Source organism: Mustela nivalis (genome assembly GCF_964662115.1).
Source record: "Mustela nivalis genome assembly, chromosome: 12".
Lineage (NCBI taxonomy): Eukaryota > Metazoa > Chordata > Mammalia > Carnivora > Mustelidae > Mustela > Mustela nivalis.
The window spans coordinates 90,230,789-90,246,579 of NC_139031.1; the positions used below are offsets into that span (position 1 = coordinate 90,230,789).

A 15,791-nucleotide genomic window follows, 5' to 3' on the forward strand; every position below is an offset into this window, starting at 1 on the left:
GCAAACCCAACAGAGTGCGCCAGGGTCTCTGTTGGAAACTGTACAACCCGGACGGAAGGGTCGCAGTCAAGCAGACAGGAGCAGAGACAGCCTGTGTTCGCGAGTCCTGAAGTAGTGTTTCGTAGACAGACAAGCGGACTCTAAAATCGCTGCGGAGTCAGGAGAGGAGGAAGCCGAACAATGTGGGGAGAACAGAGTCAGGGGACTCTCGCCAGCTCCCCAGTTCCGGGCGGTCGAGTCGGGATGGTACTTTCGAGGCGACAGGCACAGCGAGGGAGTAACAGAAGAGAACCCAGCAATGGCCCCGCACAAAAACAGCCAACGGACGTCTCAGGAAGGGCTCGAAGGCAATCTGGGAGGGAAAAGATAGTCTTGTCGCCAGATGGTGCCAGAGCCCTGGACATCCACGTGCAGATACCAGATGCCCAACCTCAGCCTCAGACTTACAACAAAAGTAACTCAAAATGAGTCCTACACCTAGGTGTAAAATGCATGTTCTACAAGAAAACAGAAAAACATTTGTTTGTAACCTTGGGTCGGAGACGTGACCCAAAATCATGAGGACAGACACTAGCAGCCTGACACAGGGGTAAGGCAGCCCTCGTAAAAGGTAAACCGTGGGCTTGGGAAGTGCCGGACTGAGGAGTGAACACTCGCCCGCCCACAGAACGGCCACACGCCCCCGGGACACCGCGAGTGTAGCCAAGGACCCGGTGCCGGGCTCCGGGGCCACCACGCCGGTGCGGGTGCTATGCGGGCGCCCTGCAGGACAAGTTGGCGCAGTCTTGGAAAGTGGCACACCCTCACCGCATGAGCCCAGGAAACCCCGCGTCTCACCGTGTACCTGAGACAAAGGAAAACCTGCACGTCCAAGTCTGTGCTGCTTCTCGGTGTCTTGTCACTGGAACCTGGACACGAGGTTCTCGCCAGGCATACGGCCCAATTCTGGGGGCTCTGTGGGTGGAAGGGGGAACAGCGGGTGCCCAGACGACTCTCAGAGGCACCGTTGGAGGGGTTGGTCTTAGAAGTGCACAGGGAGTCTACCTGCACTCACAGGACATTCTGTAGAAGGACACCCGCAGGGACAGGAAAGCACCGTGAGAGCATGTGACGGCGAAGGGACAGCACGGGGCATCCTGATGCTGAGCACGCTGAGGGAAAGCCACCTCTCTTAGAGGAGTCTGGAAGCTGCACCAGCTCGGGAGGGAGCCTGCCCTGCCCCCAGGCTTCACCAGAGCCCCTGACTTCCTCCATCGGACTCGCACAGAGCAGCCCCTCCCAACCTCCTCCTCCTGGTCCTGTTCTGACCACGGCTCCTCTGCCATTCCCAAGAAACCCATTTTGCTGGTACAACCACTGGCTGTTTTATTTCAAGGCTGGCCTGGTGGAGGTGGACGCGTCTACACGTTACAAGTCGTCAAACCGTACACCAAAAAGGAGTCAAGGTTACTGCAAGTTACTTTAAAAAATATTTTTTATTCCAGAGAGTGGTCCGGGGAGCCCTAACCTGACAAAGACCTGTGCGTCAGGACAGTATTCCAAGCGGACAGTCCAGCAGCAAGGGCACTGGAGCGGGAGCAGGCCCGAGGGCCAAGCAGGGGACTCCGCACACTCAGTGCCCCTCCATGATGGTCCCACAGGCGTGTGCGGCTCCGTCAGAGCGGGGGGGGGGGGGATGTGCAGAGGAGGGGAGCTACAGAATGTGAGGAACGAGGGGGGACGCTGATCGACCTGCTGTTAAAGGCCCAAGGACAGAGCTTGGAAGAGCAAAGGCAGAGCTGGGACGCCTGCTTGGGAGGTGGGGGTCAGCACCCGAAAGTCTCTGCCCCACCCCCCCCAGCTCCAGCTCTGCATCCTGTCCCTCTCCAGATGTTGGCAGACTCTTGGGGCAGGGGGTGCTCCAGGCCCTCATCCCCCGGCTCGGAGCCCTGGGAGACCGCCATCCACCACCTCAGGCTCCTCAACCGCCCCACCAGGGAGACAGCGCCAGTCATGTTCTCACTGGCCCAGTGGCACCCTGCCATGGTGGCCCCTGTCCCCAACCCTCAACCATTACCCCATAGCTGATGGGGGCCAGGTGCCCCGCGCTCCCCCGTCATAGCAGCACGCTCAGAACACAGAGCTTGGTTTGGACAATGTGCTCATTTCATTAGATGCTGGACTGGAAGTTGGGGAGGGGGCGAGAAGCGCCCTGCACGGTGGGGCTCCGGTCAGGGGTCGGCAGGGGCGAGGGCCTGGGGCAGCAGCGCAGCTTCTCCCGGAGCCCACGGGGCCTGGCTTGCCAGCGCTGAGTGGGCCGGGCAGGCAGGTTCAGGCGTTTCTCTGCTCTGGAGGAAGGTACTCGAGGCCCAGGTGCCTGAATATGTCTTCCTCGGAGGCGACATGGAGCAGCATCTTCTACAGCAAGAGTGTGGGCGTCATGGCCTGGGAGCGCCCCCACACCCCCCACGGCCTCCGCGGGGCTTCCTCAGGAAGGGTGTGGGGAGGGCTTGTGGAAGGGCAGCCCAAGGCCAGCAGGTTCCTCCCCCAGGCGTCCCCCCAGCAACACACCTGCTCAGGGTCAAAGAGCCCATGGCTGTTCAGACACAGCCCTCTCTCCTTCCGGCTGAAGCGGCGCAGCTCCCGCTCGAAATGCTGGGGAGAGCAAGGTTGTGGCAGAGCCGTGACCCCCTGAAGCCCCCGGCCCAGCCCCCACGGCACACGCTTACCTTAGAGCCCGTCCAACCAAGCAGGGCGAAGGGGAGCTGGCTGACAGGGACCGCCACCAGGTCCACGCGCACGGCCCGCCTGTGGGCGCCCCCTGCTGCGGCCCCTGGGGAATGTGGAAGGCAGAAAATGCAGAAACTCCTCTCAAAGGCGTCCATGGTGTGGCTGTGCCGGGTCCGGTGCGCAGCGTCTTCGGGGTGGCCGCGGTGGTGCTGGTGGTACAGGACAAGGCCCTGCGGGCCGAGCAGGTGTGACCGCGCCGCGGGGCAGAGCCAGGGCAGAAACCCGGGTCCCACAGTCCTCCCAGCCCAGGCAGCCCCAGCCCCTCACCTGCCTCTCCAGGCGGTGCATCACGTGGGGCAGGAGCCCTGCCACCAGGCCCTCCTGGGGATGGCTGAGCAGTAAGTCCACATCGTGGCCGTGCAACTTACCCCTGCGGGGGCACCATCAACCCGTCTGACTCGGGCCACGCAGGGCTGTGGCAGCCATGCACTCCCTGGTCCCAGGAGCAAGGCCTGCTCCATGCCTTCCCCGAGGGCCTTCAGACCCCCTCACCTCCGGAAGCCGCCCACCAGTGTCACAGTGGCCCCAGGCAGGATGTCCACCGCGGCAGCCTCCACCTCCTGCTGCAGGGCCTCGGCTTCTGGCCGCTGCACTGGGACGCTCAGCTCACGGTAGTGCTGGAGTCCTGCAGAAGCACGGGCCCCTGACCGTCCCCGCCCTACCGGTCACACTCTCCACCGGACCCTCCTCACTTTGAGGTAGAGGAAACGGTAGATCCGTGGGCAGATGCACGAAAGGGCAGAAGCCCCCACGTACCCCACCCACTCCCCATCATGGCAATGACTGTCTGTCCCATCAGGGTGCTGGTGTGGATGCCCTCATGATGCAGACCCTACCCCTTGAGGCCTCAGTTTTCTCTCCATAAAATGGGCCAGAGGTGATAAGGACGTGAAAGAGACAGAACCCCTTCATTGGAGTCCTGGCCCATCTCGGCACCAACGGGGACACCGCTACCTCCTGCACAGTCAGGAGAGGTTTCAGGGGGCAGCAACAGCTGGGGCACACACTCTCAGTAGGTGGTTCCTGAAAACATCATGGGGGCCGAGCGGCCGAGTGGCACCAGCAGTGACAGCTCCTCTGTCACAGACATGTGATTCCCTGGGTCTCATGGCATGGGGTCCCCTATACAGCACCCCCCCAGCCCAGGGGAAATATTCCAAGATGTGGTGGGTGCCAGGCTGCTGAACGACCTCGGCCAGGGCCCGCAACCCCAGCCACGCGGGGAGGACAGAGCGTCTAAGCCCTGCAACCCACTGGCCTCACACAGAGCTGCTCACGGAACCACGCGCTTCATAGACAACGTAATGGAGGCTCAGAGAAGTCAAGTCCCAGGGCCATGGTCACCAGCTAAGGGCCAAGGCAGGATCCAGCCCAGGCCTGACCCACTCTCAAGCTCACACTCATTCCACGGCATGGGGCCCCCTACCATCACAGGCCCTGACCTGAGCCACTCCTGCTACATAGGTCCCCATGCCATCTGCCAGCGTGCCAGGACACCAGCCCCGTGCCGGCAAGCTGCGCATAGGGCACTGGCCACTGAGACCCAGCCTTCCCTTCCTGGTCCAGCCAGGAGGCGCGACATCATAGCAGTCACTGTCACCATCGCAGTTTGCTGTGGATGTGCTGCAACGGATCCAGACTCCACCCCGCCAGAGAGGCCTGCCTGCCCCAGGATCTCCATGCACTGACCCCATACCCTACTGTCCAGGAAGCCCCCCGGCATGCACCGTGGGCCGGTGCTGAGGGCTCCAGGTGCGGGCAGCCCAGGGTTCTGCCCTTCTCAGAGGCTCACCTGCTCTCTGCTGCTGGGTCAGCCTTTGGAGCTGTTCATGGAGGCTGTCCAGGGTCCGCAGCCCGTCTCGGTACCAGCGGTCAGCAGTCTTTACCCCAACCCCAAAGATCCCGGTGAAAAGCTGTTTGGGAGACGAGCACAGTGTGGTCAGGAGCAAAGCCCTGACAGTAAACACAGATGGCCATGACTGTTGGCAAGGGCAGCACTGCCCTGGGCTGCCCCATAGCCACTCCTGGCTGTCTGGTTCCAGCAGCCTGCCCGAGGCCACACGGTGCACACACAGGCAGGATTCAAACCCCTAGGCTGGCCTGCACAGGGAACAGCCAAGACAGACCCCACTGCACCTCCCTCCAAGGGTCCCTGCTCTGGCAACCTCTTTCCCCAGGGCCCATGCAGGTCCAGCATCACACACCAGTCATGGCCACAGCCTCCTGCCCACTGGGAACCACACCAAGCAGGAGTCACTACCTGGCCACAAGGAAATACAGCATGGGGGTCAACCTCTCGTTGGGGGCAGCTGACACCACATGAGCTTTTCCACATGGGTGGGGGGCCTGGACCCCAGCCCTAGCAAGTCACTCTTTCCTTCCTGACCACAGCTCACTGGTCGGAGATAGGCACCTGCTCTAGCCAATCCCCTCTCTGGCAATTTTTGGAAATAAAACAGAAGGTCAGGCCTGTGCCATGGCAGCGGCTGTAACCCATGGAACAGGAATTTCCGTGACCGCGTCTCAGCTGGCAAGTGGGCCAGTGCGCGGAAAGGAGGATGACTCTGGTGGCCTTGGGTCCCCGAGCCCTGCTTCCTCTGGCTACATACCCCTCTCGGGCTATGCTGGTGGTCCTTCCTTCCCTTGACTCCCTGAACCAAGAGTCCGAGTGCCAACAGAAAAAATGCTCAGAACCACCCAACCATGTTGCTTAAACAATGAACTTCTGGTTGTTGACCCACCTCTCTGCTGGGCGCTCACCTGGGACCCTCCATCCTTCACACATGGCTTCTCTCCCTCTCTGAAGCCCCCCATCGGCCCCTAGCACATTCGGGGCCACGCCCAGAGCACCAACGGCACACCCTGCCAGGGAAGCCCCCTGCCCCAGCTGGTCGCTGATTGGACAGGTGTCAGAGCAGCGAGATGGAGGCGGCCACAAGAGCTTGGGCACATCCTGTCGGAGGTGGGAGGAACAGGGGTAGATGTGCTATGGACACAGGCAGGGCGACAGGCGAGATCATAAAGAGGGAAACCATGCGAGGAGGGGAAGCCCATAGAGTTGGCTCCAGGAGGAAGTTAGTTTCGTCCAGCACGCTCCATTCAAGATGCCGGTGGACACGGCACACTGGGCACTGTCCCACTGATGGTCCGATGAGAACAGGCACTGCCGAGTGATGAATGCACTGCCCCGCGCTCAGCACGAGCTTGCCCTCGCCCCGCTCAACCTGGCTGCCTCATGCACATGGGGTGTCAGCCAGCTGCCGCCGCCTCCATGACACCTCCTCCGAGGTGGGCCCTCTGCTCGCTTCCCGTCCACGGATGGAGCCGTGCTGTGCTCCCCGGGAGGGCTCCAAGCCCCTGCTGGGGTCCACCCTGCACGTACCTTCATGGTCTGGTACCGCTCTGACCGCCGCACCCTCTCCACCTCCTCACACACCCCATGTTCCAGCAGCTCCTGGGGGACCAAGCAAAAGGCTCAGCCCAACTGGAGACAAGGGTGGGGCACAAGGGCCAGGCGGAACCCCAACACTCAGCAAGGCAGCTTCATCCGATCAGGACCCACTTGGAAATACAGACCACGCCTGGGGAGGCATCAGTGCTCCTGGCTTCATGGCTCTCGGCCCAGGGAACACGGGCCATTCATATCCTATTGAATATGTCCCCCGTGTTTGGAAAAGCCGTGGCAGGTCCCAAGATACATAAACCACGGCTTTTCCAAACACGGGGGACATATTCAATAGGACTTTGTGTAAAAGCTTAACTGAGTTCAAAAGTACGTCTGGTCCCCACATGTTCTCCCAGGGGCAAGTGTACCCCTTAGATGGCATACTTCACAGGACACGCGAAGGACCTAACATTTTGGGTTCTTACATACTCTGTATGTTAAAAGGAGGTGCTCCAAGTCAAGGGCTCCCGTCCACCATCCCAGACAGCAGGCCACCGCTGGCGATGCCAGCTACCAGTCCTGCCCGGCCCCTCCCAGCCCCACAGTGTGGCCCCATTTACAGACGAGGAATGTGAGTAGAGAGCGGCTTGCCCGGGACCAGAAGCTGGCCTGCACCGCTTCCCTTAGCCCCCGACCCCCGCGCTCACAGTCTCTGGGCCACCTCACCCACCTGCCAATCCCTGCGCTCACAGTCTCCAGGCCACCTCACCCACCTGCCCGCACGCCCGACTCCACCAGGCTGAGTGTGTGGAACACCCACCTGGACAACCCTGCAGGAGTGTTCTCCAAAGTTGGGCAGCCCCTGCAGCTGGCTCAGGGCCGTGACCTGGCTCGGAAGGGCCTTGAGCACCGCGGCGGCTCTGCGGAAGGAGAGGAAGCGGCCCTCACTGCCCTCAAAGCCTGCGGCCTCTGCAAGCACCTCCAGAGCCTCCTGCCGGGAAAGGCCCTTGGTGAGGGGGGAGGGGTCCCGGCTCCCCATCCTCCAGCTCCCACCCACCTGTCCCCAAGCTGGGATAGGGCACAGTAGCAGGGCTCCCGGGAGCAGGTCTGGCCCCACCCTGGGGAGGCTGGGAACCCAGGGCTCACCGAGAAGCTGGTGTTGGGGTGTGTGAGTGGCGTGGGGCGCTGGCAGGCGTAGGGTGGCACCCTCACGGGGCCGGGCGGCCCTTTCCCGGGCACAGCTGCCTGGGGATGGGTGATACAGAGGCCATGCGGAGGCTGAGGGCTCCCGGGGCAAGGCAGCCCCTGGAGCCCCATCCCAACAAGGACAGGAGGGGCAGAGCAGGCCGAGGAGGGGGTCCTCACCCACCGCAGTGGCAGGCACGGCCCCTGTGGGCTCTCAGGGGCTACGCTTCCTGTCACTGCACCTGGTGAGTGCTCCACCTCCTGAAGCCCTCTCGGTCAAGTGGGCTAGCAGTGCTCATCGTCCCCCTCACAGACAGGGATGGCAGCTCATGGCCCACAGGCAGAGCCCAGGTCTGAACTTGGGACGCCCGACTCTGAGCCCACACACACCTGCATCCCCCTGGAAACACTGCACAGGGCAGCAGCCACGGACCCACCCAGGAGTCCTCGGGTCATCTGACTGGGACTGACCATCTCAATACTTGAACAAGAAAGGCCTGAAGATGCTCGAAATGACTAGACCCCAAGAGCTCATAGCAATGGTGAGAGCAAGAGCTGGGAAGGCCTGGCCTCCCAGGGCCCCTGGTGGTCTGCACTGAGCCCCACTGTCCCCCTCATCTGTCGGCCCGGCGGTGCCGCTGACAGGTCACCTGTCCCCTCCGAGCCACAGCCTGCACCAGCATTCCTCGCCGGCCCCAGGCCAGGCCACCCAGCTCACCTCCAGACGGTGCCGAGGCTCCACGGGCACAGGCCGGCCAGCCGCCATGCTTTCTGTGAACCAGCTGATGTCCAGCAGCGCCGGGCGGGTGCCCTCTGGAGGAGAGGCTGCCGCCCTACGCTCCTGCCAGCACCTGGCCTCCTCTGCCGAGGTCTGTTCCATTACCACATGCGTCACCTCGGAGCTGGGCAGAGAGAGGGGACAAAGCTGACGCCCAGAGGTCCTTCCTGCCCTGCTCTGCCTTGGCTCACAGTACCCTCCGTCTGGCAAGCACCTGTTCCTGCTTCCAACAACCTCCTCAGAAAGCCCCTCCTAGCCGATGAACGCATCTGCGACCCCACCACCCACAGAGCTGCAGCCCAGCCCAAGTTTCTGTCCACTCATCCATCCTTTCCCTCAGCCCCTGAGAATGGAGGCCAGGCCCTGAGCCTCTCCCTCTGCTGAACCCAAGCTGCTTGGGTCTGAACCCCAGCTCGGCCACACACGCTGCATCTCACTTCTCTGTGCCCTGATTTCCTCCTCTTTAAAGCCGTTAACAACGTGACTACCACGGAGGGTTGTTGCAAAGATTAAACAAACTCATAAACCAAAGGGCTTAGAGGCTTAGCCCCCCCCCCCCCACCACCACTAAACTCCTCTGAGCGGGTCTAACCACTGGGAAAGGTTACATCACTTTAAAACAAACCAGAACTAAAGCTGCTGGGGGACTGTCCCCTGGTTTGCTTGCTCTGTCAACTTCAAACCTACCGGAACCCATTTCCTTAATCGCAGCAGTGTCTCCGCACCTAGCCCAGGATTTTTGCTAATCTCGGAGCCTCGCGTCCCTGTCTCTGCCTGAGGGGCGAGGTCGGCCTGGCTAACAGGGCAAGACGCACTCACCCAGGGCAGAAGGCGGTGAGCCGGTGATACCCTCAACCACCCCAAACGGCCCTCTGGCTCCTTCCAGAGCCCCGGGCACACGCCCTCTGCTGGTACCACAGAGCACTCCTGGCCCTAACCGCAAGCTCCCGCTGCGGAGAGGATATTCGGGGAAAGCCAGGAAAGGACCAAGAGCCGTGGTCAACTGGAATCCGAAACCGCGGGCCCCTTCACTGCCAGGTGAGTCGGTTTAGACCTTAACGTCCTCCGCTGAAAAGAAACGCGGCTCGCGAAAGTGGTTGGTCCGCGGCGAAGTCTGAGCGCCGACATGAGGGCTCCCACCACGCAGCAGCGTCCTCGGGCCGTGCTGGCCGGGCCATACGCGCACAGCCGTCCCTCGGTGCCCTGAGGGCGCAGCACCCGCCCCGCGCCCCAGGTGCAGGCGCCCTCCAACCACGAAGGCGCCGCGGGCAGGCGCCCCAGGGCGGCCCCGGGCCGCAGGTTTCTCCGCGACCGCGCACCTGTAAGCGTCCAGGACCCGGAAGCCCTTAGAGAGCGCCAGGCGCGTGAGGAAGGCGCGGCGGCTGCGGCCCATGCGCGGCTCGGCCAGGTGGATGGCGACCCCGGGGAAGCGCGGCGGGCAGGGGCAGGCGGGGCCGGGGAGGGCCGGGCCGCCGGGGGAGCCGGTCCGCGCTCGCCGCCGCCGCGGTAGCATCCTGGCTCCGCGCGGGCCGCCGCCGGGAAGAGGTGCGCGGAAGCCGGAAGAAAGGTGCCCGAGGCGGGCTGGCGGGGGACGTGACACCCGGCGGAGCGAGCGAGCGGGCCGCGCCCCGCACACCCCGGGCGGCTCGGGGCGCCTCGGGCCCCACCGCCAAGCGTTTGCACCCGCGGCCGGGTCTCCATGCAAATAGCACCAGAGGCCACGCCTTTTATGTAAAAAACCGCCGAGCGACCAGGAGAGCGCGGGTGCGGGGGGCGGGCCCGGGAAGAGCGGGGCGGGGCGGGGCGGGGCGGGGCGGGGAGGGGGTGGGGCCAGCGAGCCCCTGGGCTAGCGCGAAGGTGGAGCCGCGGAGAGCGGAGCCGGGGGCGGGGCTGCGGAGCGCTGGGGTGGATTGGAGTAATGGGGGCAGAGGAGCGCTGGGGAGGGGCGGGGCGAGGGGACGCGCTGTAGGTAGGGGCCCGGCGGGAGAGGCCGGCGGGGAGCGGCGGGGGCGGGATGCGCGGCGGGGGCCGGTAGGGTTAGGGTTAGGGCTCTGGGAGCGCGGGAGTGTGGGGGCGGGGAGAGCAGGGCGTGAGGGTGGGGCGTACGGGGGTGGGATGGAGAGCGCGGCGGGGGCTGGACGCGCGGGGCGGGGCGCTACGGGGCGCGAGGTCAGAACGTGCGGTAGAGGGGTTTCGGACCCAGTAAGGTGTTTCCGCCCCTCGGCCTTGGTACCCTTGGCCGGCCATTTGGAAAAATAGAAGTTGGCTTCCTCCGTCACTCCTTAACACCAAAATGAAATCCAGATGCATAAAACGTCCAAATCTAAAAAGCAAACAAAAAAGGTCCTGGAAAGTCGACTAATGTCTATCACAATAAACCTAGGGAAGGGGGAGAAAAGAATAGTAAACTTGACCATACTGAAATTGAGAATGCCATAAGAATTAATTAAAAGGCCAGCAGGGGGGGAAGTGAGTGTTGTGTATTTGGGAATTGTCTAATTCCTGTAATTGTGAAACTGTCCACAGATAAATAAGAAAAAGACGATGATTTAATGGAAAAATTGGCAAGAGCACGGTAGGAATTTCGCAGAAGACCCCTACTCGAAACTCGAACCAGATTGACCGGTGCACCTGTCGGCGTGCGGGAGCTGGCAGTTTGTAGGAAGGACTTCTGGAAGCTGACTTGATAACCATATCCAACACAATGAAAACAAAAATCACACCAGCCAAACCTTTTCCAGCACCGGGACTGTTTTGATTGTGTAGATCAGTTTGGGAAAGCAGACATCCCGACAGTATGGAGTGTCTCTCTCATCTCCAGGCACTACATGTTGGATTCCTTCTGCTGCAGCTGGTTTGGCCCATGCTCAGATGAACAGGAGCAACAGGCCACGTGCAACCCTGTTCCCACCCCTGTCCTTCCTCTTCTCTCCCTGGAGGCCTCCTGTCCCAGATGGTGGGCACAGGGCTGGGGGAGGAAGGTGCCTCAGGCAGGTCTCTTCCCTCTCCAACAGCAGCCTGCCCTCCTGGCACATAAGGTGGCCTGGCCGTCAGCTCCTTTCTCCTTTTTCTTTTCCTGTGCCCGTTTTTCTGGCCAGTGGGGAAGGAGGTGCTGCCAGGGGCTATAGAAGGGATCAGAGCCTTGTTCCCCACCTGTGGGTTCCTGCCTCTCCTCAGGGGGCAGCCATTTCTCTCCTGAAACCATTTTCTTCCCTCTTAATATCCTCTGTCTCTGGTCAGGGCACCTGGGTCCCTTCCTGGGGGCAGAGGCAAATTCTAACGACCCATCACATTTACACATTTATATTTACAAACGCTTGGCAGCTTGCAAAACTGAGGAGCATGAGGCTTTCTGCAGGCCCAGGGAGGTTCTGTGAGGGGGAAGGAGCCCGTGCCACTGAGTGGAGGCCTGGGCCCCATGAGCAAAGCCACAGCACTGCTGGGCGGGGTGCTGTCTCTGCCCACCACTCCCTGGACCGTTAGGTTGCCATCTGGCCCACTGAGAAGTAGAAACCTGAGCCCTCTACTCCCACTAAGCCTGCCGTGGGGTTCCCAGATGCCTAAGTCCCCAGCCTCAGGGCGTCTCCCCATGCTGAGACCACCCCTCAAAGAGAGAGGCTACACCAATGGCCCTTGCCTGGGCCCTCACGGCCGCCCTAAGGGCTGCAGTCCCCCCGCCTATGGTATGGATTAGTTTTGCCCAGATATGTGAGTTTGCATTTTTCCAAGATGAATCCTGTTTCCTGTTTCCATTTCCAGCTCAGAGAGGTCCCTGCGGGTGACCTTCACAAAACCTCCCTGTGGGCCAGCTTCTCAAAAATTCACTTTGGTGCACTTTGCACCTGCCCTTGGCCGGTGGGGCCAGGCCTCTGCCCTGCCTGCTCTGGGGCCCACCCCGGCTTTGGGTTCCCGTCTTTCCAGGCTGCTTGCCGGCAGCATTCTGGAGGGCACGTGGTCAGACTGCTGATGCTGCTGGCCCTGCGCCTTCCTGAGCTTCCCTCCACACCCCGTGGGTCTGGGGTACCTGCTGCCTCAGTCAGCTCAGGCCATCACAAAACACCGCAGTGAAAGCTTGAATGACAGACGTTTCTCACGGCCTGGAGGCCAGGAGGCTGGGAGGCCAGCATCAAGGTGCAGGCAGGGAGACTTCGTTCCTAGGCTTCCTTTCCGGGCTCACAGGGCCTGATGGTGATCTGTAGAGAGCTCGAGGAGATCTCTGCCTTGCCACCTGCTGCTAATCCCATTGAATCGAGACCCTACCCTTATGACCCCATTTAACCATATAATTTCCCAAAAGCCCTGTCTCCAAATACAGTCCCACTGGGGGTTAGGGCTGCAGTGTAGGAATTTGAGGGGTGTGGGGGAGACAGTTTACCCGTAGCACCTGGCATTTTCAGTTCTCAACAAATCGAGTCGCTTCACATGACAGGAATTTATTCTCTCCCAATTCTGGAGGCCAGAGTTCTAAGATCTAGGGGTGAGCAGGGCCAGGCTTCCTCTGGAGGCTCCAGGGAGGACCCTTCCTGCCTCTTCCAGCTTCCAGGGGCTCCTGGTGGGCCTAGGCTGGTGGCTGCCTCACCCCCTCCCTTCCTTTTTTCTTATGAAGGTCCCAGTCATTGGGTTTAAGGATCACCCTAACCCAGGATGACTTCATCTTGAAATTTCTTATCTTTCTTTTATTTTTTATTTTTTAAGATTTTTCTTACTTGAGAGAGAGAAGGAGAAAAGGAATGAGAGAGCACAAGCAGGGAAGCAGCAGGGGCAGAGGGAGAAGCAGACTCCCCACTAATCAGGGAGCTGGAGGCAGGGCTGGAACCCAGGACCCTGAGATCAGGACTTGAGCCAAAGGCAGACGCTTCACCGACTGAGCCACCCAGGCGCTTCTTGAAATTTCCTATCTTAATGACATCTGCAAAGACCCTTATTCCAAATAAGGTTCCAGGTGGACATGAATGGGAGGGGGACACCATTCACCCTTCCCCCCTGAGGGTGCTCTGACCTAGGGTCAGCTCTGGACTCCGCTGGTGGGCCCCACGGCCAACCGTCCCTGATCTGCAAAGAGGTATCAGGGCCCCAGGATTTCATTTCTGACAGGAATGGATGTGCTAGTCTTAGGCGCTACGGCTCGCCAAGGGCGTGGAGGTTGTATAATACAGACACGCTTTACTGCCTTTGGAGGAGAAGGTTGGCTGCTGATTGGATGGTGTCTTGGCCCATTTGGGTGGCTATAATGAACACCGGTACTGGTGGCTTCTAAACCACAGAGATTTACTTCTTACCGTTCAGAAGGCCGGGATTGTAGGTTCCGTGCTGGGGAGAGCTGCACACGTCCTGCTGTGTCCCCAACAGGGTAGAAGGGGTGAGAAACGGCACCTCTTTCACGAGGGCCCTGATCCCCTCTGGGAGGCCTCCACTCTCGTCACCTTACTGGGTCTCAAGGCCCACTTCCTAAACCCAGCGCCCTGGGTGTTCATACAAACACATACAAATCTGGATCAGCAAGAGGCTGGGGATCAGGATCCAGGGGGGTGAGTCAGGGCCAGAGGGTGGAGGAGAGCCCCCGACTCCCCGCGCCATGGGAATCTGGCCTGAGAACAATGGAGTAGAGGCATGTCATTCACCGGAATTCTCTGGGTTCATTTGGCCAACCAGCCTGACTCTGTGGTTGCCCGTAGTGGGGAGCCAAGGGGTCCCAGGGCCTCTGAGAAGAGAGACGTTTGTGACTTGAACTCCATCCCAACTTGACAAAGTTGTCTACTCTTCCCACCACAGTTTATTCTGCTTGTAGCACAGCAGCCTATAACCTCATCACGTTCTGGAATGAACGTGACTGCAGGTCTGTACGGGGTAAACCCCCCCAGAGATGGAGGGGGGAGCTGCGGCAGGGGGTTCACGGGCTTCCCCTGGGTCCATCGCTGACCCGACAGGAAGAGCCCGCAGGGCCCTCACCTGGACTGGACCATGCCCAAGGCTGCGACACCTGCAGGAGTGAGAGACACATCCCTCATCCCAGGGCCACAACTTACTTCCCACTCCCAGCTTCCTTCGTCGCAAGCACTTTGGGCTCATAACAGCCCCTCCCGAGTCACCCCATTTCTCCTCGTTCCCAGACTTGCTTAGGGTTTTGCCCAGTGTGTTTGTACTGGGGTTGAAATTCTCTTACTCCTGAATAAGCCCATCTGTTCCTGGTGAAATAACTGGCAGTTTTCATTGTGAAGGTTAACAAAACCAATGTACTTTATTTAGGTATTTTCCCACTTACTACTGTTACCATTGAAATAAAACATAGCTACGATGATGGGGAGTCCCAGTGTAGTGGCTTCAGGGACAGCCCTGTGCTGGCAAGTCCGGTTGCACTGGATGGCAGCCCAGAGGGTGGAGGGTCTTGAGAAGTCAGACAGGGAGGCAGCATGTTGCCCTAAGTCGTGGGGCAGGTCAAGGTCAGAGACCGTCCTTCCCCAGAGGAAGACAGGTGGTCGGGCTGCTGCTCCGGGGGGCGTCCAGGTCAGGACCCTGTGCGGTTGGAAGGCGATGGAGTCTGGGTGACGAGGCGGGCCCGGGGTCCTCATCAGTGCACTGCTGACATTTACAGGAAGCTGGCTGGAGGCCAAGTGCTCTGCTACTTATGTGTTATGTTGTATTTCTGTTCTCAGTCCGGTGGAATTGGTCTTAACGTCATGTTCCCATCTTACAGTTGGAGAAACTGATGTTTGGGGCTGAAAGGCTGTTTCCAAGGTCCCAGAGCACTGGCCTTTGACCTCTGAGACATCACCTCAGCAAAATCCTGCTTTTCCCCACTCACTGGTCTGAGCACGCTGGGCGCGGTGTACTAGACACGCAGGAATCTCTGCCTCCATTGCATTTTAATGGAAGCAAGGGGACAACGATTAAGTGAAGGCATGTACTAAGCCAGATGCCAGAGGGTGCAGTGGGTTTTGGCAGCGTGGGTGCACAGAGCCCTCGGCAGGAGGCAGGGTCTCGTCCCCTCTGATCCTGCGCCGGCCCTGGGACTTGCTCTGTCTGACCAACAGAATGCAGCAGGGGCGATGCTCTGGGACCTCCTCTGTGTTTCATCTGAAGACGGCTTGTAGCTTCCATGTCTTCTGTTCAGAAGACAGCTGCCATGGAGAGAAACTTGGACTGGCTCCGGGGCAACGAGAGGCCAGGGGAGCAGAGGACGGGGTGTGCCTCCTGCTCACGGCTGACTAGCATTGCACTCGGGACTCTAACTGACTCCACATGGAGTCGTCGGCGCTGCTAGAAGCCTCTCAGCTCCAGGGCCGCTCACTACACGGCACTGGGGAGCTGGAACTACGGTGAGGAGCACCGGGTGCTGCAGGCAGAACTCGGTCCAGGGGACGGGAGGAGGCAGGGGGAGGCTGCAGGGGTGGCTGGGGTTGGGGGAGGGAGCTGCGGTCCTCGGGGAGGAGGGCCCAGGATGGCTCACTGAGCAGAGAATATCTGAACAGTGACCTCGCAGAGGTCCAGGTGAGGGGTCTCGTGGGGGGAGGCACCTGCCAGGAAGAGGGAGGACCTGTGGGGTCAGCGCAGAATAAGCAGCGAGGGGCTAAAAAGTGAGGTCCTCGGGCTGCAGGCTGCTTTCCCCCAGAGTCAGAGGAGAGACTTTGAGCAGGGGCAGGACGTGACCCCACTCAGCTTCCACAAGCCCCCACT

General features: G+C 60.7%; 1 protein-coding gene and 1 long non-coding RNA gene across 7 annotated transcripts; one reads left to right on the forward strand and one right to left on the reverse strand.

Annotated features, from left to right (window-relative positions):
• Positions 1-1,456: 1,456 nt before the first annotated feature.
• Positions 1,457-9,843, reverse strand: POLM (DNA polymerase mu). 6 transcript variants are annotated; one of them, XM_082692062.1, is made up of 11 exons: positions 9,437-9,843; positions 8,058-8,241; positions 7,301-7,399; positions 6,975-7,145; positions 6,152-6,223; positions 4,562-4,682; positions 3,262-3,394; positions 3,037-3,139; positions 2,709-2,812; positions 2,551-2,634; positions 1,457-2,394 (listed from the first exon to the last, which is right to left on the reverse strand). In XM_082692062.1, exons 1-10 carry the CDS (start codon positions 9,628-9,630, stop codon positions 2,580-2,582), a joined length of 1,236 nt encoding a protein of 411 aa, XP_082548188.1. In that variant the 5' UTR covers positions 9,631-9,843; the 3' UTR covers positions 1,457-2,394; positions 2,551-2,579. The 6 variants fall into 6 exon arrangements, with proteins under 6 accessions (XP_082548188.1, XP_082548187.1, XP_082548184.1 ...); XM_082692061.1 differs by having other exon boundaries at positions 1,457-2,397; XM_082692058.1 differs by having other exon boundaries at positions 2,709-2,939.
• LOC309844811 lies at positions 8,215-14,415 on the forward strand. Its single transcript, XR_014300917.1, has 2 exons — positions 8,215-9,155; positions 10,644-14,415. It is a non-coding gene; the product is annotated as an uncharacterized lncRNA (long non-coding RNA).
• Positions 14,416-15,791: the final 1,376 nt, after the last annotated feature.